Source organism: Hyperolius riggenbachi, chromosome 9, assembly GCF_040937935.1.
Source record: "Hyperolius riggenbachi isolate aHypRig1 chromosome 9, aHypRig1.pri, whole genome shotgun sequence".
Classification (NCBI taxonomy): domain Eukaryota; kingdom Metazoa; phylum Chordata; class Amphibia; order Anura; family Hyperoliidae; genus Hyperolius; species Hyperolius riggenbachi.
The window spans coordinates 99,548,873-99,574,749 of NC_090654.1; the positions used below are offsets into that span (position 1 = coordinate 99,548,873).

General features: G+C 41.6%; 1 protein-coding gene across 1 annotated transcript in view; it reads right to left on the reverse strand.

Annotated features, from left to right (window-relative positions):
• Positions 1-25,877, reverse strand: part of LOC137533496 (uncharacterized) — a 132,460-nt gene that overhangs the window by 56,188 nt on the left and 50,395 nt on the right. The window contains exons 11-12 of the mRNA XM_068254874.1: positions 23,369-23,451; positions 6,520-6,579 (exon numbers count right to left, since the gene is read on the reverse strand). Coding sequence (XP_068110975.1) covers positions 6,520-6,579; positions 23,369-23,451 — 143 coding nt within the window. The remainder of the gene's footprint in view (positions 1-6,519; positions 6,580-23,368; positions 23,452-25,877) is intronic.

Below are 25,877 nucleotides of genomic sequence, written 5' to 3' on the forward strand. Positions count from 1 at the left end.
ATAGCTTTAACTTTAATAAATGTCAACCATAACATTAAAACCACCATCTGGCAGCCATAAGAGCAATATTCAAACCCCTCAATGCAAATGTGAACTCAGACCTCAATCACTCACCACAATCATACCCCACACTGATCGCATGTGATGAGTATCAGGTTTCCGTTCCACTAATTGCAGTTAGAGTGTTTCCCTAACTGCAATTAGTGGAACGGAAACCCGACACTCATCCCATGGGATCAGTGTATGTGTGGGGTATGACTGTGGTGAGTGATTGAGGTCTCATTTCACATTTGCACTGAGGGGTTTGAATATTGCTCTTATGGCTGCCAGATGGTGGTTTTAATGTTATGGTTGACATTTATTAAAGTTAAAGCTATATTGCTTTTTAGTGCAGGAGTTTTATTATTGTTTTGTCTTTGTATGTTCATTGTGAGAAGGGAGTCCTTGCAATATACTATTTGCTGCTTGAAATATATTTGATAGAGAAAGCGCTGCAATAGTTTGTACATAATTTATATATATAGTTTATTACAAAATATTAACATTATACTTATTTGTACTTATTTTGTTCTTGAAGAGATGTTTAAGAAAAGTCATGTTTTAACAATGCTAAGCATCATCACTGTAACCATTGCCTCATTTTTTTTTTAAATTCCCAATGAGTCATCGTCGGTGACACATCAGTGACATATGTGACTAGTCCATCTCCTCATGGGAGTTTATCAGTATTAACTTTATTGTTAATGAAAGCAGCCCATGTAAAGGATCTATACTGAGATGCCAGCCAGCCTCCCTTCTCGCTTGCACATTATTTTGGCAGATGAACTGAGAAACTGCAGTGCAGTAAGTGCTTTTGTGAATAAGAAAATAACTTAGAATCCCCCATGAAGAGATGAACTAGTCCAAAACCTGACTGATTTTTACTACCTATTAGTGACAAAGAAAAAAAGTAATTTATAGTGCGTTTTGGTTAATAGTTGTCCTTTAAATCTGCCATCAGGGTTTGTTTCTTATTGATGCTTAGCACAGTAATAATAAATCAGGCACAGAATCTCTCAGATGCCTCAATGGTACTACATAGACATATATAAAAAAGAATTTGGGGATTCAAATAAATTGTAACAAATAGTCCAATGTTTAACCACTTACCGACCGCCCACAGCCGATGGGCGGCGGCAAAGTGGACGCCGAAAGGACCGCAATACGCCCAAGGGCGTTGCGTCCTTTCGGCATGCCGGGGGAGCGATCGCGTCATTGATGACGCGCGCTTCCCCCGGCAACTGCTCCGCCCACTCACGACGACAACCCGCTGGCCGTTCAGAAGCTGCCACCCTAGTCTGCACCCAAACACACTGATCTCCCCCCCCTGCCCCCTGATTGTTTACATCTGTTCTCTCCTCTAAACACCCACTAACTACCCATCAATCACCCATCAATTACCCCCTATCACCACCTGTCACTGTTACCCATCAGATCAGACCTTAATCTGCCCCTTGCGGGCACCCAATCACCCGCCCCACATGCTCAGATTGCCCTCAGACCCCCCCCCCTTATCAATTCACCAGTGCATTATTTACATCTGTTCTTCCCTGTAATAACCCACTGATCACCTGTCAATCACCTATCAATCACCCATCAATCACCCCCTGTCACTGCCACCCATCAATCACCCCCTGTCACTGCCACCCATCAATCAGCCCCTAACCTGCCCCTTGCGGGCAATCTGATCACCCACCCACACCATCAGATCGCCTGCAGACCCGCCGTCAGATCACCTCCCAAGTGCATTGTTTACATCTGTTCTCTCCTCTAAACACCCACTAATTACCCATCAATCACCCCCTGTCACCACCTGTCACTGCTACCCATCAGAATAGACCTCTATCTGCCGCTAGGGCACCCAATCACCCGCCCACACCCTCAGAACGCCCTCAGACCCCAGTCCTGATCACCTCACCAGTGCATTGCTTGCATCTATTCCCCCCACTAATCACACCTTGAGACACCCATCAATCACCTCCTGTCACCACCTGTCACCCCCTAGCACACCTACCCATCAGATCAGGCCCTAATTTGCCCCGTGTGGGCTCCTGATAACTCGGCCAAACCCTCAGATCCCCCTCAGACCCCCTTCTGATCACCTCCCCAGTGCATTGATTACATCTATTTTCCCCTCTAACCACCCCCTGAGACACCCATCAATCACCTCCTGTCACCCCCCTAGCACTCCTATCCATCAGATCAGGCCCAATACAACCTGTCATCTAAAAGGCCACCCTGCTTATGACCGGTTCCACAAAATTTGCCCCCTCATAGACCACCTGTCATCAAAATTTGCAGATGCTTATACCCTTGAACGGTCATTTTGAGACATTTGGTTTCCAGACTACTCACGGTTTTGGGCCTGTAAAATGCCAGTGCAGTATAGGAACCCCACAAGTGACCCCTTTTTAGAAAAAAAGACACCCCAAGGTATTCTGTTAGGTGAATGACGAGTTCATAGAAGATTTTATTTTTTGTCAAGAGTTAGCGGAAATTGATTTTTATTGTTTTTTCACAAAGTGTCATTTTTCACTAACTTGTGACAAAAAATAAAATCTTCTATGAACTCACCATACACCTAACGGAATACTTTGGGGTGTCTTCTTTCTAAAATGGGGTCACTTGTGGGGTTCCTATACTGCCCTGGCATTTTAGGGGCCCTAAACCGTGAGGAGTAGTCTAGAAAACAAATGCCTCAAAATGACCTGTGAATAGGACGTTGGGCCCCTTAGCGCACCTAGGCTGCAAAAAAGTGTCACACATGTCGTATCGCCGTACTCAGGAGAAGTAGTATAATGTGTTTTGTGGTGTATTTTTACACATACCCATGCTGGGTGGGAGAAATCTCTCTGTAAATGGACAATTGTGTGTAAAAAAAAAATCAATATTTTGTCATTTACAGAGATATTTCTCCCACCCAGCATCGGTATATGTAAAAATACACCACAAAACACATTATACTACTTCTTCTGAGCACGGCAGTACCACATGTGTGGCACCTTTTTGCAGCCTAACTGCGCTAAGGGGCCCAAAGTCCAATGAGTACCTTTAGAATTTCACAGGTCATTTTGAGACATTTGGGTTCAAGACTACTCCTCACGGTTTAGGGCCCCTAAAATGCCAGGGCAGTATAGGAACCCCACAAGTGACCCCATTTTAGAAAGAAGACACCCCAAGGTATTCTGTTAGCTGTATGACGAGTTCATAGAAGATTTTATTTTTTTGTCACAAGTTAGCGGAAATTGATTTGCATTGTTTTTTTTTTCACAAAGTGTCAATTTCTGCTAACTTATGACAAAAAAAAAATCTTCTATGAACTCACCATACTCCTAACAGAATACCTTGGGGTGTCTTCTTTCTAAAATGGGGTCACTTGTGAGGTTCCTATACTGCCCTGGCATTTTAGGGGACCTAAACCGTGAGAAGCAGTCTAGAATCCAAAATGACCTGTGAATAGGACGTTAGGCCCCTTAGCGCTCCTAGGTTGCAAAAAAGTGTCACACATGTGGTATCACCGTACTCAGAAGAAGTAGTATAATGTGTTTTGGGGTGTATTTTTACACATACCCATGCTGGGTGGGAGACATATCTCTGTAAATGGACAATTGTGTGTAAAAAAAATCAAAAAACTGTCATTTAGAGAGATATTTCTCCCACCCAGCATGGGTATGTGTAAAAATACACCACAAAACACATTATACTACTTCTCCTGAGTACAGCGGTACCATATGTGTGGCACTTTTTTGCACCCTAAGTGCGCTAAGGGGCCCAAAGTCCAATGAGTATCTTTAGGATTTCACAGGTCATTTTGCGACATTTGGTTTCAAGACTACTCCTCACGGTTTAGGGCCCCTAAAATGCCAGGGCAGTATAGGAACCCCACAAATGACCCCATTTTAGAAAGAATACACCCAAAGGTATTCCGTTAGGAGTATGGTGAGTTCATAGAAGATTTTATTTTTTGTCACAAGTTAGCGGAAAATGACACTTTGTGAAAAAAAACAATTAAAATCAATTTCCGCTTACTTGTGACAAAAAATAAAATCTTCTATGAACTAACCATACACCTAACGGAATACCTTGGGGTGTCTTCTTTCTAAAATGGGGTCATTTGTGGGGTTCCTATACTGCCCTGGCATTTTAGGGGCCCTAAACCGTGAGGAGTAGTCTTGAAACCAAATGTCGCAAAATGACCTGTAAAATCCTAAAGGTACTCATTGTACTTTGGGCCCCTTAGCGCACTTAGGGTGCAAAAAAGTGCCACACATATGGTACCACTGTACTCAGGAGAAGTAGTATAATGTGTTTTGTGGTGTATTTTTACACATAGCCATGCTGAGTGGGAGAAATATCTCTGTAAATTGACAATAGTGTGTAAAAAAAATCAAAAAATTGTAATTTACAGAGATATTTCTCCCACCCAGCATGGGTATGTGTAAAAATACACCCCAAAACACATTATACTACTTCTCCTGAGTACGGCAATACCACATGTATGGCACTTTTTTGCAGCCTAACTGCGCTAAGGGGCCCAAAGTCCAATGAGCACCTTTAGGCTAGTTACACACCAGAACGTTGCGTTTAGCGGACGTTATAGGGCACATAAAGTGCCCCTAACGCAACGCCTGGTGCTCTCTGGTGTGGACCTCGGAGTGAGCCGCGTTGTGCAGCGCACTCTGGCGTCCGTGATGCATACTCTTGGATGCATGCGGCATCACATGGTCCCGCCCGGCCAATCGCCGCATAGAGCGGCCGCTCCAGGAGGTAAACACTGCACGTCACTGAGTGCAGTGAATATTAATTAGCCATGTGCCCGGCCGCTCTCACCTCCTCCCCAACATGACTGAGCATGTGCAAACAGTCTAACGCGGCTTAGCCGCGTAGAACGCACAGCATGCAGCACTTTGCTGCGTTACAATGTAACGCAACGTGGGCAGTGTGAACAGCCCACTTGTGTTACATTGCTGTGCATTGGGGGAGCATTACAGGCTGCACTAACGTGCGCCTGTAACGTCCCTGTGTGCAAGAAGCCTTAGGCTTTACAGGGGTGCTTACAATTTAGCACCCCCTCAAAATGCCAGGACAGTAAACACACCCCACAAATGACCCCATTTTGGAAAGTAGACACTTCAAGGTATTCAGAGAGGAGCATAGTGAGTCTGTGGCAGATTTCATTTTTTTTTTGTCGCAAGTTAGAAGAAATGGAAACTTTTTTTTTTTGTCACAAAGTGTCATTTTCCGCTAACTTGTGACAAAAAATAAAATCTTCTATGAACTCACCATGCCTCTCAGTGAATACTTTGGGATGTCTTCTTTCCAAAATGGGGTCATTTGGGGCGTATTTATACTATCCTGGAATTCTAGCACCTCATGAAATATGACAGGTGGTCAGAAAAGTCAGAGATGCTTCAAAATGGGAAAGTTCACTTTTGGCACCATAGTTTTTAAACGCTATAACTTTTACCCAAACCAATAAATATGCACTGAATGGATTTTTTTTTATCAAAGACATGTAGCAGAATAAATTTGGACAAAAATATATACAGAAATTTTACTTTATTTGAAAAATGTCAGCACAGAAAATAAAAAAAAAAATCATTTTTTTTGACAAAATTCATGTCTTTTTTGATGAATATAATAAAAACTAAAACTCGCAGCAGCAATCAAATAGCACCAAAAGAAAGCTGTATTAGTGACAAGAAAAGGAGGTAAAATTCATTTAGGTGGTAGGTTGTATGACCGAGCAATAAACTGTGAAAGCTGCAGTGGTCTGAATGGAGAAAAAGGCTCTGGTCCTTAAGGGGTAGAAAGACTGTGGTCCTCAAGTGGTTAAAGGGACTCCGAGCAGTGCAAAAACTATGGAAAGATGCATATCATTTTAAAGCTCTCTTTCTCCTCTTTCCAATGATATATAAACCGCCACCCTACGCCTTTTAGTTTTCGCTATTTTCACGATTGAAATTGCCGCGGCCGCGATTTCAATCGCGAAAATAGAGAAAACTAAAAGGCGTAGGGCGACGATTTAGGTGTCGCTAGAAAAAGGAGGAAGAGAGCTTTAAAATGATATCCATCTTTCCATAGTTACATTGTATTACACAGGGTGACTTTTTCTGCTGAATGGAGCTGCTGACACTTTGGAAAGTGTCGTCCTGTGTATTACAAGTAACTATGGAAAGATGGATATCATTTTAAAGCTCTCTTTCTCCTCTTTCTGTCGACACCTAAATCGTCGCCCTACGCCTTTTAGTTTTCTCTATCTTCGCGATTGAAATCACAGCCGCGGCAATTTCAATCACGAAAATAGCGAAAACTAAAAGGCGCAGGGCGGCGGTTTATATATCATTGAAAGTGGAGAAAGAGAGCTTTAAAATGATATGCATCTTTCCATAGTTTCTACACTGCTCGGAGTCCCTTTAAGCAATTACACAAACTGAATGATTTTTATGCACTTATTTATGAAATTACAATAAAACTCACTTTCAGCATATCTTTCAGGGATCTGACCCATCTTGTACACTTGTGGAGAAAGCAAGTAACCTTGAAGACAAAAATGATGGCAATGGCTTATCTATTGTACAGAACATTGTAATGTTTAAAGTGTACCTGAGGCGATATGTGACATGATGAGATAAACGTGTGTTTACAGTACAAAACATATTGATAACCAGGCTGTTTTACTTGTTTGATTTTACTGCCTGAAAGAATTAATTTCTAGACATGGAAGTGACAGCTTCTGTCTTGACAGAATATAGTAAACATCACCGATAAGCAAATACAGCCATAAAAGTTTTCCTGGCAGAATCCAACTTCTGAGGGCAGGGAGAGATAAAATACATGAACTATTGACCTTTTTCTAGCTCTGGGACACTTATTGGGCTGCTACTGATTAGAGACTGAAAAACATTCAACCTACTTTGTAAATGTTTAAATATAAATGAAAACTCTAGGATACTTAAAAAAAAGTCATTTTTAGGAGTAGAAGGATAATTATAATTGTTTATCTTACATAGTTACATAGTTATTTTGGTTGAAAAAAGACATACGTCCATCGAGTTCAACCAGTATAAAGTACAACACCAGCCTACTCCCTCACATATCCCTGTTGATCCAGAGGCAGGCGAAAAAACCCTTACAAGGCATGGTCCAATTAGCCCCTAAAGGGAAAAATTCCTTCCCGACTCCAGATGGCAATCAGATAAAATCCCTGGATCAACATCATTAGGCATTACCTAGTAATTGTAGCCATGGATGTCTTTCAATGCAAGGAATGCATCTAAGCCCCCTTTAAATGCAGGTATAGAGTGTCACGATTTCGCGAACACCATTGCGGCAAGCGCATGTAAATTGCGCACAAAATCGGTTCTGGAGTACCCCTTTAAATTCATTAGCCTGCTGTTAGAAAATTAATGTTTTCCCATCTCACAACCCCTGCACTGGGGGAATGTGAGTGCTTGTTTACACTTCCTGAAGATCCCCAATAAAACCCTAAAACCAGAGCCATTCACATAGCACACAAATCTTCTTCAAAGGCGATACTAGCTAGGCCTGGACAAACAGGCCGGGTTGTAAACTCATTAGGACCCATTCACATTCCTGCATCTAGCCTGAGGGGAGTTAGAGGGTTAGAGAAAATGACTTTTAATTCACCTGGATATGAAGGAATAAGTCATTCAGACATTTTACTAAATTAATCAGTTTTCTGTCGAGGCTAGCCATTACAAAATTAGCAGACCATAATTAGTAATGATTTGTGTGTGGTAGAACCAATCAGAACGTTCCTACCATTATCCGAAAACAAGCAACAGTGTGATTTGCCTCGGGATACCCCAAGATGCACATGTTTGGTATCTGCGTGCCACAGAGAACGCTAGAAGCGCGCCCGTGTCACTCGCTGCTGGTTTTGGTCGGCTGTTGCCGAGCTATGATCATTCCAGTTATTTCCTATTCTTTCTGCTTGTCATGACAAAGGGCGGGAGAAGGTATACAACACCCATCTCCTTTTACAACTCCGCCCTCTGGCAGAGGAAGAATTAAAACCAACAATGCTGGACAGAGAAGGAAGTCTTTTGCCCAGCCATCCTGTACCATCACGGATTTGGGCTGGATGATAAAAGGATTAATACCTATTCCTCAGAACTTTCCAGAATTGGAGTACAAATCTTCTGTGGGACTTACTGCAAAGGACACGGTAACTTGACAAACTGCTCAGACTGTAATCAGCTATTATTTTCATATTGAACCCTTATTATTTCTGTATCCATTTGTTTCTATTGCTATATTTTGTTCTGCATTATTTCTTTAAATAAATAATTTAAAAATCGTTCGTCTAAGTGCTGTTCTGAAACAAATCTCCGCCAAAAGAATTCACATCTTCAGAGAGACATGTTACCATAACTGTTTTGATATTAAATATTGTTAGTTTTGCTATCTCTAGAAAGGTTGTCTAATTAACCCTTTTTCCTACAGTATTTAGCTAGAGTTAGAATTAGCGCATTCGTACGCTTTTATTGCGGATTGGTGGCAGCGACCTGGCCTCTATATGAGAACACAGATTGTATCGATTGTATATACAATCGAAATTGGACTGTGTGTGGACTCACCAACCAATCCAAAAGGTTACTTTGCCTGCAGTTCTGACTGTCTTCAGGATTCCCTCAGGGTCTGAGGCTTTATGGTAAACTGCAGCAAAGGGAACAGGAATTGGTGTGTTACTGCAAATAAGTCACATTAACGGCAGCGGTGCGACCAATCTTTGGCGTGACTCTGTTCACCATATTACAAACCATCGGATGTGTCTATTTCCCGAATGGTAACGGTGTCAGATTAGACAAGATTGGCGCGCGTTGTCGCATTATTACCTGACGACCCAGCAACCGCTATTTTAACGTCAACTTGCTCACAGTCTTACAAGCCATCAGAGGCGATTAATCCCTGATGGTACTGGAGTAAGTTAGACGAGATTGCGGGGCTGTTCGTCACATAGAGTTTGCCATAACGACTTCCTGTGGCAATGCATTCCACATCTTAATCACTCTTACTGTAAAGAACCCTTTCCTAAATAAATGGCTAAAACGTTTTTCCTCCATGCGCAGATCATGTCCTCTAGTCCTTTGAGAAGGCCTAGGAACAAAAAGCTCATACGCCAAGCTATTATATTGCCCTCTGATGTATTTATACATGTTAATTAGATCCCCTCTAAGGCGTCTTTTCTCTTTTCTCTCATCGGTTTATTTTCACCTTGGGTTCACTTTAAGCAGTCTTAGGAAAATAATGCCACTGAATCAACAAGAAGGTCCAGTATTAAAGTCAACTCATACTAGCTGACTGTGTACATGAATCATATCATAAAATCTGTGCACAAAAGCTGCCCTACCTACATCTCGGAGCTTGTTCACAGGTATACCCTTCCCTAGTGTAATCTACAGGATCATGTGCTCCTGTCCTATGACAGCCTGTACTTGTATAACTGGCCTACCAATCCAGCCCATATCACATGATCATGTATTTTGTACAATTTGCCTTGTATAACTTTGTCCTATGTTGCATAACCTTGTTATGTCTGTCATCCTTGTATCATTGTATATATTTATTGTCCAGCGCTGCCTAATATGTTGGCGCTTTATAAATACAAAAAATAATAATAATTATAATAATAATGAGGTATAACCAAGTACACCATCTATAATGTTGTATTACAACTTGTGTCCCATAGGTCACTGCTTAGGAAGGGAGGTGTTGTGTTCGATAGTCACGGATGCAGAATAACTGGTACCAGGTTTACAGGCTTCAGCAGCCCTATACATGAAGCAGCATTTCACGCCATGTTCCTAGCTAGCAGGAAAACAGGAACCAACAACCCACAAGAGTACATATAGTCTTACAGTTTTACAAGTAGAACAGTGCCATCTACAGGCCAAATGTATTAACACCACAGGAGGGCCACCAGCAATAGAACTAAAGCAAAGTACACACATCTAGGACCCTTCGGATCCCCCTGGGTGCACCCCGTACACAAGAAATCTTGCTGCACAATGTTGAAGGATCTTTAGGATACTTGAAGCAGTTTGTCCTCGTTCAGTGCCCATACCCAGAATGCAATGCAACATTACCTGAGCTGCCTCTTCAGAGAAAAAAACACTGCATAATCCAGGTACATGGGGCAGCACTATCTTATAGAAAACTTTTTTTTTTACCAGTACTACTACTAGTGTAATATTGCCCAACAATTTTTAAAGGGATCTGTGGAAATCCTGAAACTTAAGCAATGCAAATGTTCCTGCTCATCCATGGTTAGAACCTCTTTAGTGTGTTTTACTCGGTCTCCATAAAGGATAATTTTTTTCACTTTTCTGTACTGACAGGAAGTAGGTGTACCTTCCCAACAGGAACAGAGACAGTGGAAAAAGTTATTTTAAACTTTCCCTTGCCTAATTCAAACTTTTGTTACTGTATTCACACTGTGTTTCTTCTTCCTCCCCCATTGTGCCTCCGTTAGGAGGTAGGGAGCGCTTTCACATTTACCTGTTCCAGATGCTGGATGGGCTCTCCTCTTCCTCCACCGAGTGGGGCGCTGTAATGCAGACATCCTCTTCGGGGTCCCCGATCACATGGCATAACATGTGATTGAGACCCAGAGGATGATGTCAGCGTTACAGCGCCACCCGGTTGGTCAAGAGTTTCTTCCATCGCCCATCTTCCACCACCGAATTGCGCTGCTATGCTGACATCATCCTCTGGGTCCAAATCACATGTGATATCATGTGATCGGGACCCAAAAGAGGATGCCAACATTACAGCGCCCGCTCAGTGGAGGAAGAGGAGAGCCGATCCAGTAGCCGGAACAAGTAAATGTGAAGTGCTCCCTGACGCTTTGCATTAGGCTGCATCAGGGAGCCCAAGTTTTGCCGGCTACAGCTGCCCTGCATTATCCAAAATGAGATAACTCGAGTTGGGCTGCTAAAAGGTTTAAGGTGGCCATAGACCAATTTGTTTTTCGCGGCCAATTGACAAAGAGATAGATCTCTCCCTTTGATCGGAGAGATTTGTCGGCCTCCATAAACCGCAGGCCGATTCTCTGTCGTTTTCAGAATGAAATCTTTCGGAAATTGGCCTAGTGACATCACCTCGCCAGCCCCATCCCAAATGTACATGTACCCCCTTCCGGTGCCCATGCATTAATACTTTGATCGACTATTACCCCTGCACACCTGATCAAGCATGTCGGCCCAGTATTTTCTAGCATGTGACCAATTTAATCTCGAAATTCGTCGAATTGTTGATTGGCAGGCTCTAGGCAGCATGGATTTTCATAAGATTTGATAATAGTTATCAACTCTGATGGTTGATCGGCCGCCAAGTCTACAGATGTATGGCCACCTTAAGAATGGAGAACAGTTAGAACCCAAGTTACCTATTTAATGCTGCCTCTCATTTTCTCTTCTCAGGAGCTCCAGAATAATTACAAAAAGCCATAGAGGGTCCATGGACTATAAGTGGTGGAAAAATGAAGTGACGTGATGAGATAAACATGTGTATGTGCAGTCCTAGTACAGTGTATTTTTGTCCCTGTATGGGTTACTTATTTGGGGATCTAAGTGAAAATTCCAATAAGTTCAAACATTCAAGATTTGTCTATGTAGAAGCTGAAAAAACACTTAAAAATGTTTAAAGGTAGATTTCAACCTATAAATCAAAATAAGCTATGGGGAGTAAAGATCTATTAAGGATAAGGACTTTAGATACAATCTTTTTTTCTCTTCACATTTTCACTTCAGGTTTGCTTTAAGGATCCATCATGGTGGATCACTAACTGCGTTGTCAGCTGCGTCATGTTACGCCCATACGCACACTACAATTTCTCCTGAACTACGAACAATCTTTTTAGGCAATTTAATTCTAGTATGTTTATGTATTTGCTAGAGAACAGAGGCGCCAACCGGATAAAAAGTGATAAAAACTTTAAAATTGCTAGGGAGGCAGTGGTGGACTTACCTCCGGAAAGCAGACACGAACAACTGTCTGAATCAAACAATTGAATTTATTAAGAGTACTCCAAGAAATGCAATGCGTTTCGCAGGCACAGCCCACTTCATCAGGCAATAGGATAGGGGACAAAAAACAGTCGCTCGGTAGAAACATGAATAGTGCTATTTGTGTTTCTACCGAGCCACTGTCTTTTGTCCCCTATTCTATTGCCTGATGAAGCGGGTTGTGCCTGCGAAACGTGTTGCATTTCTTGGGGTACGCTAAATAAATTCAATTGTTTGATTCAGACAGTTGTTCGTGTCTGCTTTCTGGAGGTAAGTCCACCACTGCCTCCCTAGCAATTTTAACGTTTTTATCACTTTTTATTCTGTTGGCACCTCTGTTCTCTAGCAAATACACTGTGTCCATACAGGGTGACCTACCCCTACCTTTCTGATCTACAGAGAGCGACATCTTAATCCTGAGTGAGGACAGGTCTAATCTCCTCACCTGCATTTACAGTGGTTGCCTGATAATCCTTGTTTGTGAGTGTATATACTTCACTGTTTATCATTTACACGTTATCCTGTACATACTACACTATATTGGGCTCTCTGTGTCTCCCTTTTATAGTGTGTTTATATCTAACGACTGTAGGCTTTCCCTTTAATTGCTCAGGCACTCCATGTTTCCTGTGCTCCCGAGACTACCTGGAGTCAGCTTTGGTTTAATTAACAGTTGTTATTAATTCTTTGCGCAGTATCATGAGAGATTTGTCTCTCTAAGGGCTGGTGCACAACGAGCGGGTTTTTTGGCGTTTTTGCAGCCGCTTGCGGCTGCAGATACGCTTGGTCAATGTATCTCAATGGGGTGGTTCACACCAGAGCTGGAGGCGTTTTGCTGAAACGCATACTGCCGGGGTGAGGCATTTTTTTGGATTGCGGAGGCGTTTCTGCATCCAATGTAAAGTATAGGAAAAACGCAAACCGCCCTAAAAAGTGGCAGTTTAGAGCGGTTTTGCAGGCGTTTTTGTTACAGAAGCTGTTCAGTAACAGCTTTACTGTAACAATATATGAAATCTACTACACCAAAAACGCTTCCCAAAACCGCAAAATGCTAGCTGAAACGCTACAGAAAAATAAGAAAAAGCGTTTCAAAATCTGCTAGCATTTTGCGGATCTGCTAGCGGGTTTTGGTGTGCACTGGGCCAAAGAAAGTGAAGCTTCTTTCCTTGTGAATTTTTGCCTTACCTTTGAGTTAAATCTTATGCCGTAGCAATGCACATGTGCTGGTCTCTATTCCTTGTGCTCAGCTTCCTGGTTGAACTCTGATCTCTCATCACACACCCTACTGTTAATCCTCCTATCTTGCTGTGACATACTGTATTGTACGTTGTATGCTTTAATACTGAGGAGTAAACAGGCAAGATGATTTCCTGTCATAAAATAGAGATTTTTTTTTAACCTACAAAGCTTATGGAAAGATATTTTACACTGACTGTAACTTAGTGACAGTAAAGTACTTCCTCCCTCTGCATCACTGTGCATCTGCATCAGCTGACATTCTGACACCGCCCATGGACAGCTTCCAAGAGAAAGCTAAGAATGCAGTCTGTCAGGCACTGTGCTCAGCGCTGGCCTGTAGATTACACAACTCACTCTCTGGTCAATATTTTAGTACTATGTGGTTCCTAATGCTAGGTATACACAATACAGGGCAGCACGCTGGTGTAGTGGTTAGTGCTATCGCCTTGCAGCGCTGGGTCCCCGGTTCGAGTCCCAGCCAGGTCCAGATCTGCAAGGAGTTTGTATGTTCTCCCCGTGTCTGCGTAGGTTTCCTCTGGGCATTCCTGTTTCCTCCCACATCCCAAAAACAAACATATAGGCTAATTGGCTCCGCCCTAAATTGGCCCTAGACTGCAACACATACACTATACAATATAGACATAGGACTATGGTAGGGATTAGATTGTGAGCTCCTCTGAGGGACAGTTAGAGACAAGACAATATACTCTGTACAGTGCTGTGGAAGATGTCAGCGCTATATAAATAATACTAAAGAATAATAATACAATTTTCTGTTATAATTACCTGCCAGATCGATTTTTTTCAACATATCCGATCTTATTTTGGTTGATTTTCCAATCAATTTCCATTCACTTTTATGGAAATCGATTGAAAAATCGATCAGAGCATTGATCGAAATTAAGATCGGACATGTTGAAAAAAATCGATCTGCCAGGTAAATCTAACAGCAAATTGTATCGTGTGTACCTAGCATTGGAGGGCAGCAGTATTCCGAAGTCTTGATGAAGAGATCTGTGGAGGATAACATTACAAATCTATTCCGTCAACAATCTGTTGCTAAGTTTACATATAAAACATAGAAGTTACTGATGCACCTGACAAATCTGGGCAATAGGCAATGCACAATGAGGTATGTTCACTAAACGCCAGTATATTTTATGTGCACCCACAGCGCACCTTAAAGAGAACCTGACCAAGTCCATTTTTTTTTAAATAAACATATGATGTACCTGCAGATGAATATAACATACTTATTTCACCATCAGTTCCTCACAGAAGTTCACCATTTTCTTCTAACAATGATTCCTTTCATTTCCGAGTAGATCTAGTCAGAACTAGAAGCCTTTGGGCCCTTTCCACTATATCAGTTGCTGTCAGTTCTAACTGAAAGGAAAACTGATGTGCAAGGTAATGCTCATGTTTCCCTATGGCTCAAGTGGGTGATATTACTAGTTAACAGAGCACTGACCCAGAAGCAGTTACAGGTTCATTGCCATTTTTAAAATGAAGGATGGAAAATTCCAAGAATTACAGGGGACAAATAGGACGTGAGAGAGGAGAAAGGGAATGATGAGCAGACTACGTGGGCTATAAATATGACAAAGTATGTTTATTTTTCAATTCAGGTTTGCTTTAAAGAGTAACTGTGGTGAAAATAACATAATGAATAACTTTGCTTATATTTTACAATACTAACTTATAAATGATTTAGTGTATGCCCATTGTAAAATCTTTCCACACCCCAATTTACATTCTGAAATGTATTACAGGTGGCAACATCTTTAGTCCTGCCAGGTGACCTCTGCGGAATGTCCCTTCACTGAGAGTTTTATGCATAGAGGTAGATACTGCTTGCTTGGCAGTCTGAAACAGCCGTTATCTCCCATAATGCAATGAGCTTCACAGTGAATAAACTGTCAGGGCCATGGCATCACACTGTGGGAGGGGTTTAACCACAATATCAGCCATACAGACCCCTCTAATGATCTATTCAAGAAAAGGTATAGATTTCTAGGGGAAAGGGGGTATGAAGTTCAATCTTGAGTTAAAGTTCCTCTTCAAGTTTACTGTCATGCAAGCAACCTGCGTAACGTGCACAACACAAATAGTGAAACTCATGTTATACATACAGCTTCTATGCATGGAAATGGGGAAGGCACAGCCCACCACAATGAGGGTCATGGTAGACATTCATTCCGAATCACCATCAGATTTTTCAGAGGAATGTCCACTCCCCACAGCTCTCCTCCAAGCTTGCAATTTATCTGAAGCAACATTTTCTGTGTGATGCTTCTCAGTTTTTGTGGATTAGAGATAGTTTTTACATTCGCAACTTGAGAAGGCACAGGTGTTTGTACACAGCACAACTTCTTTATGGCACCGTACGGGTCGTCTCTGGTTCCTGATATTATGATCAAGAGCAGTTGCACCAACCGTTGCCTCCCCTTCTACTAGTGACTTGGTACTTTTGATGCCTGCTGCCAACCTGCCACCCACTGAACACACCAATGGCAACTGGCAAGCCTCCACTGCATGGCTCTGCAGTGGAGTTGGTGCTACCACCACCACAAATGGCAGGCAGACCTGCTGCCAGCCTGACACCTGCTGACTTAACATTTCTAAAAAAAAAAACATTGTGGAATTTTATAAATAACTTTTCAATTTGTAAACTTTTCAATTTTCAATTTGTAAAAAACAAACATTGTATTTTTTAATTAGTCATAATTAACTTTGTCAAAAAAGGTAAACTAAAAAAAGGAGAGTGCCAGTTCATGCATAACACCACCACCCTCCCATCTCATTCTTCATTCTTCAGACACCATGATGGAGTTTCAGGTAGCCTGCATTTCATCGCTTGCAAGCCTCCACTGCGTGGCCCTGCATTGGAGTTAGTGGTGACACCACACCACCAGCACGAATGGCAGGCAGGCCTGCTGTCAGCCTTCCACCCCACTGAACACCAATGGCAATTGGCAAGCCTCTAGTGTTAAACTGGGAGGTGGAAAAACTGAGGAAATCCACCTGCTGGCTAAGCAGCAGTAACCCTGTGTTATCACTCCCAATAGACACCTGCAGCAAATTTTGACTGTGAGCAGCAACACTTGACTACTGCTGCTTGGCCAGCAAGTGGATTTCCTCAGCTTTTCCAGCTCCCAGTCCAACACTGCAAGCCTCCACTGCAGTGGAGTTGGGAGACACCACCACCACCACCATCACGAATGCAGGCAGACCTGATGCCAGCCTGACTCCTGCTGACTTAACATTTCAAAATTTCTTTTTATAAATAATTTTTCAATTTTCCATTTGTAAACTTTTCAATTTGTAAAAAACAAAAATTGTATTTTTTTAATTAGTCATAATTAACTTTGTCAAACAAGGTAAACTAAAAAAAGGAGGGTGCCAGTTAACGCATACCACCACCCTCCCTTCTCATTCTTCAGACATCATGATGGAGTTTCAGGTAGCCTGCATTTCATTGCTTGCAAGCCTCCACTGCATGGCTCTGCATTGGAGTTGGTGCTGACACCACCACCACGAATAGCAGACATGCCTGCTGCCAGCCCGACACCTGCTGAACACCGATGGCAAGCCTCCACTGTGTGGCTCTGCAGTGGAGTTGGTGCTGACACCACCACCACGAATAGCAGACATGCCTGCTGCCAGCCTGACACCTGCTGAACACCGATGGCAAGCCTCCACTGTGTGGCTCTGCAGTGGAGTTGGGTGACCCCACCACCCCCACCACGAATTGGCAGGCATGCCTGCTGCCAGCCTGACACCTGCTGACTTAGCATTTTTTGAAAATTATCATTGAAATTACATATTACCTTAAAAAATTTTATTTTCTACAAATGCATTTGTATTTTTTAATTTGTTATAAATAACTTTTCTATACATAAATAACCTCCAACATAATTTTTTATCAATACACACAAATACTTTCACAAATAGGCCCAAGAAGAAATTACAATACAAATTCAGCTGTACACTGAGCCACTCTGCTTCAATTGAGCGTGCATGCAGCGCCCACACACCTAAGGGCCTTACAGACCTCTTAGTGCTCAATCTCGGTAAACGTGGTGTGTGGTCTGTCAGTGTGAAGCGGGCATAACACTTACATTACCACTCTGGACATTTTAAAGCAGCCCTTTATTCCTCAAATGTAGGAATGTACTGTGATTTCTGCTTTTTAGGAATTAAAACCCGACTCTGTGTCAACTACATAATTTATGGTGGAACTTTTGGCATAGATCCCCCTCCGCCATGCCCATGTCCAGGCGTTAGAGCTTTTGAAACTCGTTTTCCATCAAACAGTCTTATTAGTTTGTGAAATTTGCCTGCCTATGGAGGTTCGCCCGGTTCACGCAAATTTGAACTTTTCCCAGAAGTTCAGATTCGACATTCGCGAACCCAAAATCTAATGTTCGCGACATCTCTATATCTGGAAAAACCTCCTTCAGGAGCATATGAACGAATGTTTGCCAACCATAATTTATCTGTCAGATTTGACCTTCATTGGGAATTATGGGACTAAAGAGATGAGGATTTGTTATGATTTATTATCAATAAGGTGATAAGTGGATAAGAATAGAGTACCGTAATTGAAAATTGTCATAATTTCACAACCTAAAAAGTAATGGTCAAGTTGATTATTTCTGTTCTATACTGGTTGTTTGGCCTTAATTAGGCCAATTTACTTTTTACATTATTTTTCTTTTATTCATTATTTTACCTGTTTTATGTTAATTTACTTTCTAATATGATGGTGTAGTCTATTCTGCTCACCATAGTGCTTAGTACTAAGTTGGGTGAGTAGAGCACACTGTATTGGATGGTTAGTTACATACTTTTTTGAAAACTGAAGGTTTTGCGATACCGTACAGTTTATTGCATAACATTGTACACTGCTGTACCTTCCAATAACATTTTGAAAACATAATTACTCCAACACTGTATTTTAAACATGAATTTTCTGATAGACTTTCCCTTTAAAAACATGAAGGTCTATTGTTATCCCTTCCCCCTCAGCCCTATCCTCAACCTCAGACTTCATTGACTTCATGCCAATTTGCTGTGTTTAGAACATGGGGCAATACCGTATTATATTTATAGTGTGGTTGTGTTATTTCTGTCCGGACAATAGCACACTGTTAACAGTGAAAGAGTGTGTCCACTTTGTGTCTGACCACCTTATTGTTTGATGGTTTCTGCTGAGAACATTGAAGCGTAGGAGAGAAGGAACTCCCCAATTCCGTAAAAGAAAACAAGCAGTCCGATGACATGAAAGCCTGAAAAAGGGTTCCTCTACCTTCATGAAGATCAGAGTTCTCCATGCTAACAAAAAAAGGCCACTAATATGACGACTCATCCAGTTTATTTACCATTTTAATTCTCTTTAGCAATTTTCAAAGTTTCATATCAGCAGCAAATGAAACTACACAACATATTTTCTAATGGAAGGTTTGATAACTAAAAAGAAAAGTTCATTTTCAAGGGGACAGCACACAATCAGCAGCAGAGATTGATAGCAGTCAGGGCCGGTGCTTCCATAGGGGCAAACTGGGTAATTGTCCACCGCTCCAGAGCTGGGTGTATGGGCTCCCCAGCCCCAGGTCTCCCTCCTTATGTTACGACTCATTATTTTCATTATTATCTATTGTATTTATAAAGCGCAAACATATTACGCAGCGCTAACTCATTGAAGAGTGCACAAAGTGGAGCATTCTCACCAGGGCCGTAACTACAGTGGGATGCGAAAGTTTGGGCAATCTTGTTAATTGTCATGATTTTCCTGTATAAATCGTTGGTTGTTACGATAAAAAATGTCAGTTAAATGTATCATATAGGAGACACACACAGTGATATTTGAGAAGTAAAATTAAGTTTATTGAGTTTACAGAAAGTGTGCAATAATTGTTTAAACAAAATTAGGCAGGTGTATAAATTTGGGCACCACAAAAAAGAAATGAAATCAATATTTAGTAGATCCTCCTTTTGCAGAAATGGCAGGCAGCCTCTAAACACTTCCTGTAGGTTCCAATGAGAGTCTGGATTCTGGGTGAAGATATTTTGGACTATTGCTCTTTACAAAACATCTCTAGTTTATTCAGGTTTGATAGCTTCTGAGCATGGACAGCTCTCTTTAACTCACACCACAGATTTTCAATTATATTCAGGTCTGGGGACTGAGATGGCCATTCCAGAACATTGTACTTGTTCCTCTGCATTAATGCCTTAGTGGATTTTGAGCAGTGTTTAGGTTCGTTGTCTTGTTGAAAGATCCAGCCCTGGTGCAGCTTCAGCTTTGTCACTGATTCCTGGACATTGGTCTCCAGAATTTGCGGATACTGAGTGGAATCCATGCGTTCCTCAACTTTGACAAGATATCCAGTCCCTGCACTGGCCACACAGCCCCTCAGCATGATGGAACCACCACAATATTTAACTGTAGGTAGCAGGTGTTTTTCTTGGAATGCTGTGTTCTTTTTCCTCCATGAATAACGCCCCTTGTTATGCCCAAATAACTCAATTTTAGTTTCATCAGTCCACATCACCTTATTCCAAAATTAAGCTGGCTTGTCCAAATGTGCTTAAAGAGGAACTGTCGCGAAAACACATACAAATAAGAAGTAAGTTTCTTCCTGAATAAAATGAGCTAGTCCTAAACCTGTCGGTTCTGTCAGATTTCTACTACCTACTGTAAGTGACAGCAACATAGGAGAAAAGTAATTTATGGCTCAGTTTACTCTGGAAGAAACATACTTATTAATTGTATATGTTTACATATATTTTAAATTTTAAGATTTTCGCGACAGAGATCCTTTAAGCATACCTCAAGTGGCTCTGTTTGTGCTGTGGGTGGAGAAAAGGCTTCTTCTACATACAGCATCTTCTTGTGTATAGTGCGCCGAATCGTTGAACGATGCACAGTGACTCCATCTGCAGCAAGATTATGTTGTAGGTCTTTGGTGCTGGTCTGTGGGTTGACTCTAACTGTTCTCATCATTCATCGCTTCTGTTTATCTGAGATTTTTCTTGGGCTGCCACTTTGAGCCTTAACTTGAACTGAACCTGTGGTCTTCCATTTCCTCAATGTGTTCCTAACTGTGGAAACAGAAAGCCGAAATCTCTGAGACAGCTTTCTGTATCCTTTCCCTAAACCATGATGGTGAACAATCTTTGTCTTCAGGTTTTGAGAGTTGTTTTGAGACCCCCAGGTTTCCACTCTTCAGAAAAAATTAAAAGAGACAGGAAACGTACAATTGACCCCCTTAAAAACTCTTTCTTACAATTGGATTCACCTGTGTATGTAGATCAGGGCTCTGCAGGGACTGCAGAGGCTATAGTTATGCCAGTGGTTCTCACTTGTCTGGCCGGTGCTCTCCCCCTTTCTTCCTTTGGTGTCCTTCCGTCTTCATCCCTGCAGCATGTCTGACATGTTATGCAAGTTCATACATGCCTGAGGGGAATGGAGAAGGGTGCCAACGAGGATAGACCCAGAAATACACTGAAGAGAGAAGGAGGTAGCCCATTGGCCAGACAATTGAGAACACTCTGAAGTTTGCACTCTGCAGCATATCGAGACCCAGGAGGGACAACTTAATACCATCTGGGGGCGGGGGACAAATGGATGCTGCTATCTGGGAGGGGGGGAAAAAGGTATCCTAATGCTGTTATATGGGGGAGGGTAAACAATGGCCGCCTCATGCTGCTTCCTGAGTGAGGCAAAGGCAATCTAATGATGCTATCTGGGTGGTGGGAGGGAGGAGAGTGAAGGGCACTTAACACTGCTCTCTGGGACTCCTCATGAAGATCCGGAAGCACTAACGTCCCCAAGTGTTTCTGAAGATGAGCACATCTGTACTGTGCATGCATGAGCACAGACTTGTGTATGTGCAATATCTATTTGCTCATATTTGGAAGTACTCAGGCACGAGGTGTCCCAAAGAGTAATACGACAGAGCTGGTCAAATAACTTCACCTGGGGACAGCGGTGGAATGAGGGCACGAAGTGAGGTACAGCAAGCAAGGCACTATGGGATCATGAGCCTTCTGTTCTCTTAGAGAATATTGGAGTCTTTTGATTTTTTTTGAGGGGTGGGTGGGGGCGCTTCAGATTCACTTTAACTTTTGCCCAGGGCCCCATGTTATCTACCAACTATAGGTCTCTGCTAGTAATGATTTATGGCTTGTAACAGAAATATATATATCGCTACAATGGAAGTCTATAGTAGTTACAAATTTTCTTTGGGACAGGTTGTAGCTAACAACGGAAACAGAGTTTCCAAAATGAAGTCATCAAATAAAAGATGTGCAAGCTATTAACTTTCCAGATAAACATCATATTCACTAAACCGTATAACAGCCCCTTTCTGTATTATTATAGCAGTGCACTGCTCCTTTATTTAAAGCAATGGAAAAGCAAAGCATTATAGTTTCTATGTGTAGCCTGGGTCTGTGGTATCCTTAGTATTACTTTAGAAATCTAGCAGAGTTGCCACAAGCAGTACAGACCAAATCTAAGGCAATTCCAGCTGCTAATTAACTTATTTATAGCAATGTTTAAATCATTAGTATGTTATTCAATAGTAACCATTTAGCATACACTTAATAGAGGTGCATTTTAATTTAAGGGGCTGGATTGACATCATTTTGAATATCATTAACATTATTCTAAAAACGGATTTGCGTCAGTAATGTGTGTGCCGCTAACATGATCAAATCTAACTTTACCTTACATTTTCCCCTAACACTAACCCCCCCATAACTATGCCTAACCCTAACCTCTAAGTCTATCCCATAAAACTAACCCTCCTATAACTAAGCCTAACACTAACCTCATCTCTAACCATCCTATAACTAAACCTAACACTAACTGCTGTAGCCAAGTACCGCACTACAGCTGAGTTCAACTACCTTACATTGCAGTCCATGGTGGCACCTGAGTAAACGAATGAGCTGGACATCCAAATTAACTGCTTTGACCATTTCTGTGTTAATATTGCTCCGGGCCCTCAGTATTCTTAGCAGTGCTACCTTGTTAATTTACAGGTCCTCTGAGGAAGTCAGCCATTGGCCATAAAACGCATCAGGATGTGTTCTATTTAGCTTCTTTTTATTTAGACTTGCTTGGGCCTGATCACTTGACAACTTGACATGAATGAGGACCCAGTTAAAGAAAACCTGAACTGAAAATTAAAAGTCAAAATAAGCATACTCAAGTCATACAAACCTTCCATGTAGTCTACTCCTCAGTGTCTTTCTCCTGTCCCGCGTCCTGTTTGTTCACTGTGATCAAGGGAATTTTCCGTCCTCCATTTTGAAATTGGCCATTACCCATAACAGCTTTCTGGTCAGCACACAGTTAAACTGTAACATCGCCCACTTGAGCCATAGGGAAACATGGACATTACCTGGTACATCAGTTTTCCTCTCAGCTATAACTGACAGCAACTGATATTTTACTGACAGCAACTGATATATTTCAGATCTGACAAAAGATTGTCAGAACTGGAAGGGATTATTGTCAGAAGAAAATGGTGAGCTTCTGAGAGGAACTGATGGTAAGGTAACTATGTAATGTTTATTCAACTAAATCATGGTACCCCCCCCCCCCCCCCCCTCCTCACCTGGGCCTCCAACATTTTCAGAAACAATATTAACTCGAGCTTGATTTCTGTCAGTATTTGGAGTCAGGCTGCTATGTCATTAAGTGGACTGGCTTCCCAGAATCACCTCTGGGAGGAGGCGTAGTGCTCACATCACTTAGCCCTCTCATTGCTGGTGATTGGAGTCAAGGCGTGAGTGTCAACTTGTTTGCTTTTTGGTGAGTATGTGTGTGTAAATGTGTAATCACAATTTCTCATGGCTACACTTGAGACCCAATTGCAAGATTTTTTCACATTCCTGTCTAAAAAGATGGTCTCCCCTTCTCATGCATGTGCTGGGAAACATGCCTTTTACAGCAAGAAACACAGCTGATAGATCTCTTCTTGCAGTGCTTCTGGAATACTATATCCCGGAGGGTCCTTGGTCTAGTTAGTACATTCATGTATGCACTCGCAGGCCTGGTTTCTGAGCTTCCAGTTCAAACAGAGCTGTTATGTCTTCATCAGGCAGTCTGTTCCTAAGAAACATGCTGGAAGGAAGAAAAAAAATGAGTAAAAACCCATTTAAAAAAATGATCTACTGTTTCTTATGCCTCCACCCCAGTAGATAAATACAGTATTAGTGAAAAAGTGAAAAAAAATCTAACTCTTCAGGATTCAGATTGAGTCACTCTAGTAGTCAGGTGATTCTGCCCATACGCATCCCTGGAAGCTACTGTGTGCCCTCTCCAAATCCCCTGATAGAGGAAGAGGGCGAGCAGCCTGTCCAATAAAAAATGTGCGAGGGAGGGTGGGTGACAGCATGGGCCACGCCCCTTCCTCAAACACTGCTAGAGTAGGGCACAGCAGTGAGACAACACCCAGACTTCTGATATCACAAAGCTCAGTCAGGGTCGTATTTTCCGTATGCCGTATTTTCAGCAGAGGATTAAATGAGTACTGTATAGATTTTATTTTCACATTCAACAAATATTATTTATCTGTTGATGCTGGGAGGTATTTATTACATTGACAATTTGTTGAAATTGGACTTTGAAATAATTTACTGGTATTAGGAAACAAAATTCCACTACCAATTTTTAGCGAATATAACTAATTTTGTTCACCTTCAGAAGAATTTTATTTTTTGAGGAAAAAAACAAAGATTTTTTGTTAACCTATAAACAGTAGAATCTTTATTATCCGGCACCAATGGGGATTGGCTGATGCCAGATAAGTGTGCTTTCTGGTTGTTTGAGACTGAATGTTAAAAATAGGCCTAGCTAATACAGTACTTTACCACACTCTATATACATACCATGAACTCTGTATTAAATGTTAAAATATGGTAATTGAAAGTGTATTAGCCTTGGAAAAGAATTGGAACCCAGTCTTGAAGCACAGCAGAGCCCACAAACAGCCTAATGCTGGGAATACACAATAACTTTTTTCAGCAGATAGATGGTTCAATAGATCATTTCCGACATATCCGATCCTATTTTCGATTGTTTTTCTGATCAATTTCTCATAGAAGTGAATGGAAATTGATAAGAAAAGATCAGAAAATCGATCAGAAAATCGAGATCGGACAGTAAATCGACTGAAAAATCTCATCGTGCATTCCCAGCAAGTTGGCTTTCACCATTGTGAGTACGATTTGCGCTGGTTGGTTGAGTCTGCTGGTTAGCTGAGTTCCAAATAACTGGGACTTGTCTGTACTTTTTAAGATCTTGAGTGACAGTTAAAGAGGAGCCTAGGCAAAAGGATTAGACTGTGTAGTCTGGAAAATCTTATGAGTAGAATGGAGCTGACCCCCTATAGGTGGCCATACACATTTCATCCAAAACATTCTAGTTTCCTGTCTTTTTGATGAAAAAGATTGGTTGCATAGAAACTTATAAATGTATTTTTTTTTTTGCAATCAAGAAAATTCAATTGAATTTCCTGAATTTTTCGATCACTTGATTTATCGTTTATTGTGGAAAATTCTTTTTTTTTGTATTTAATTTTTTTTTATTTCTAAAAGCATATAAAATACAGTCAGAAATACTGTATAATGCAAGTCATTCTGTAGTATAAAATGACATCCAATCAGAATAAAAATATGAGCCATAATATAATAGGAGGCTGGACTGTACATCTAGGAACCGTAGCATAAAGAGTAAAGTAAATATATCAAACCTACTGTAACGATCGGTGTAACACAGAGAGGATCTGATTACCGGTGATCTGCAGTATCACCGAGAATACAGAATATACCCGATTATTGATGATCTGCAGTATCACCGATAATCAGATATATCTCTAACCTCTGGACACCTGAGAGATGAGAGTGTATTGGTGCAACAGTAATACTTTGAGGAACGCACCCGTAAGATGGGTGCTAGACAGTAAGGGATACTGCTAGGGATCAGATTCCTTCTACAGGCCTAAAGCTCCCCAAGGGGAGGAGCAAGGCTGAGAGAGAGAGAAGGACAGAAGGTGAGTGACACCAATGGTGAAGTGTCACTGACAGGTCTGTGAACTATCTCCAGACAGGGAAGATAGTTCTCGAGGTCAGACAGGCCAGGTCGGCAACAGACAGACAAGGTACAGAGACAGGAGGCAGATGCGGATTCCAGAGACTAGCCGAGTTCAGCAACAGAGTATCAGAATGACAAAGGTACACAATCAGAGATCAGAAGAATGGTCAGGAAAGCAAAAGGTCATAACAAATAATCAACAATGACTTGAGTGTGAGCTCCAAGATTCTCACACTCCAGGAACTAGACTAGATAATACAAATATACAGATGATAACAGAATTCCTAGACTAAGGTGTGAGATCCTTGGCCATCAACACCTTTGAAAACTGGTCTAATAACACAGATACAGACAAGGTCTGAGTGCTACCACGAAGTGATCGCAACGGCAGACAACCAGAGAATTACCAGCACCCAGTATATATAGCAAAGCGCTCACCAGCGCCTCCCCTAAGT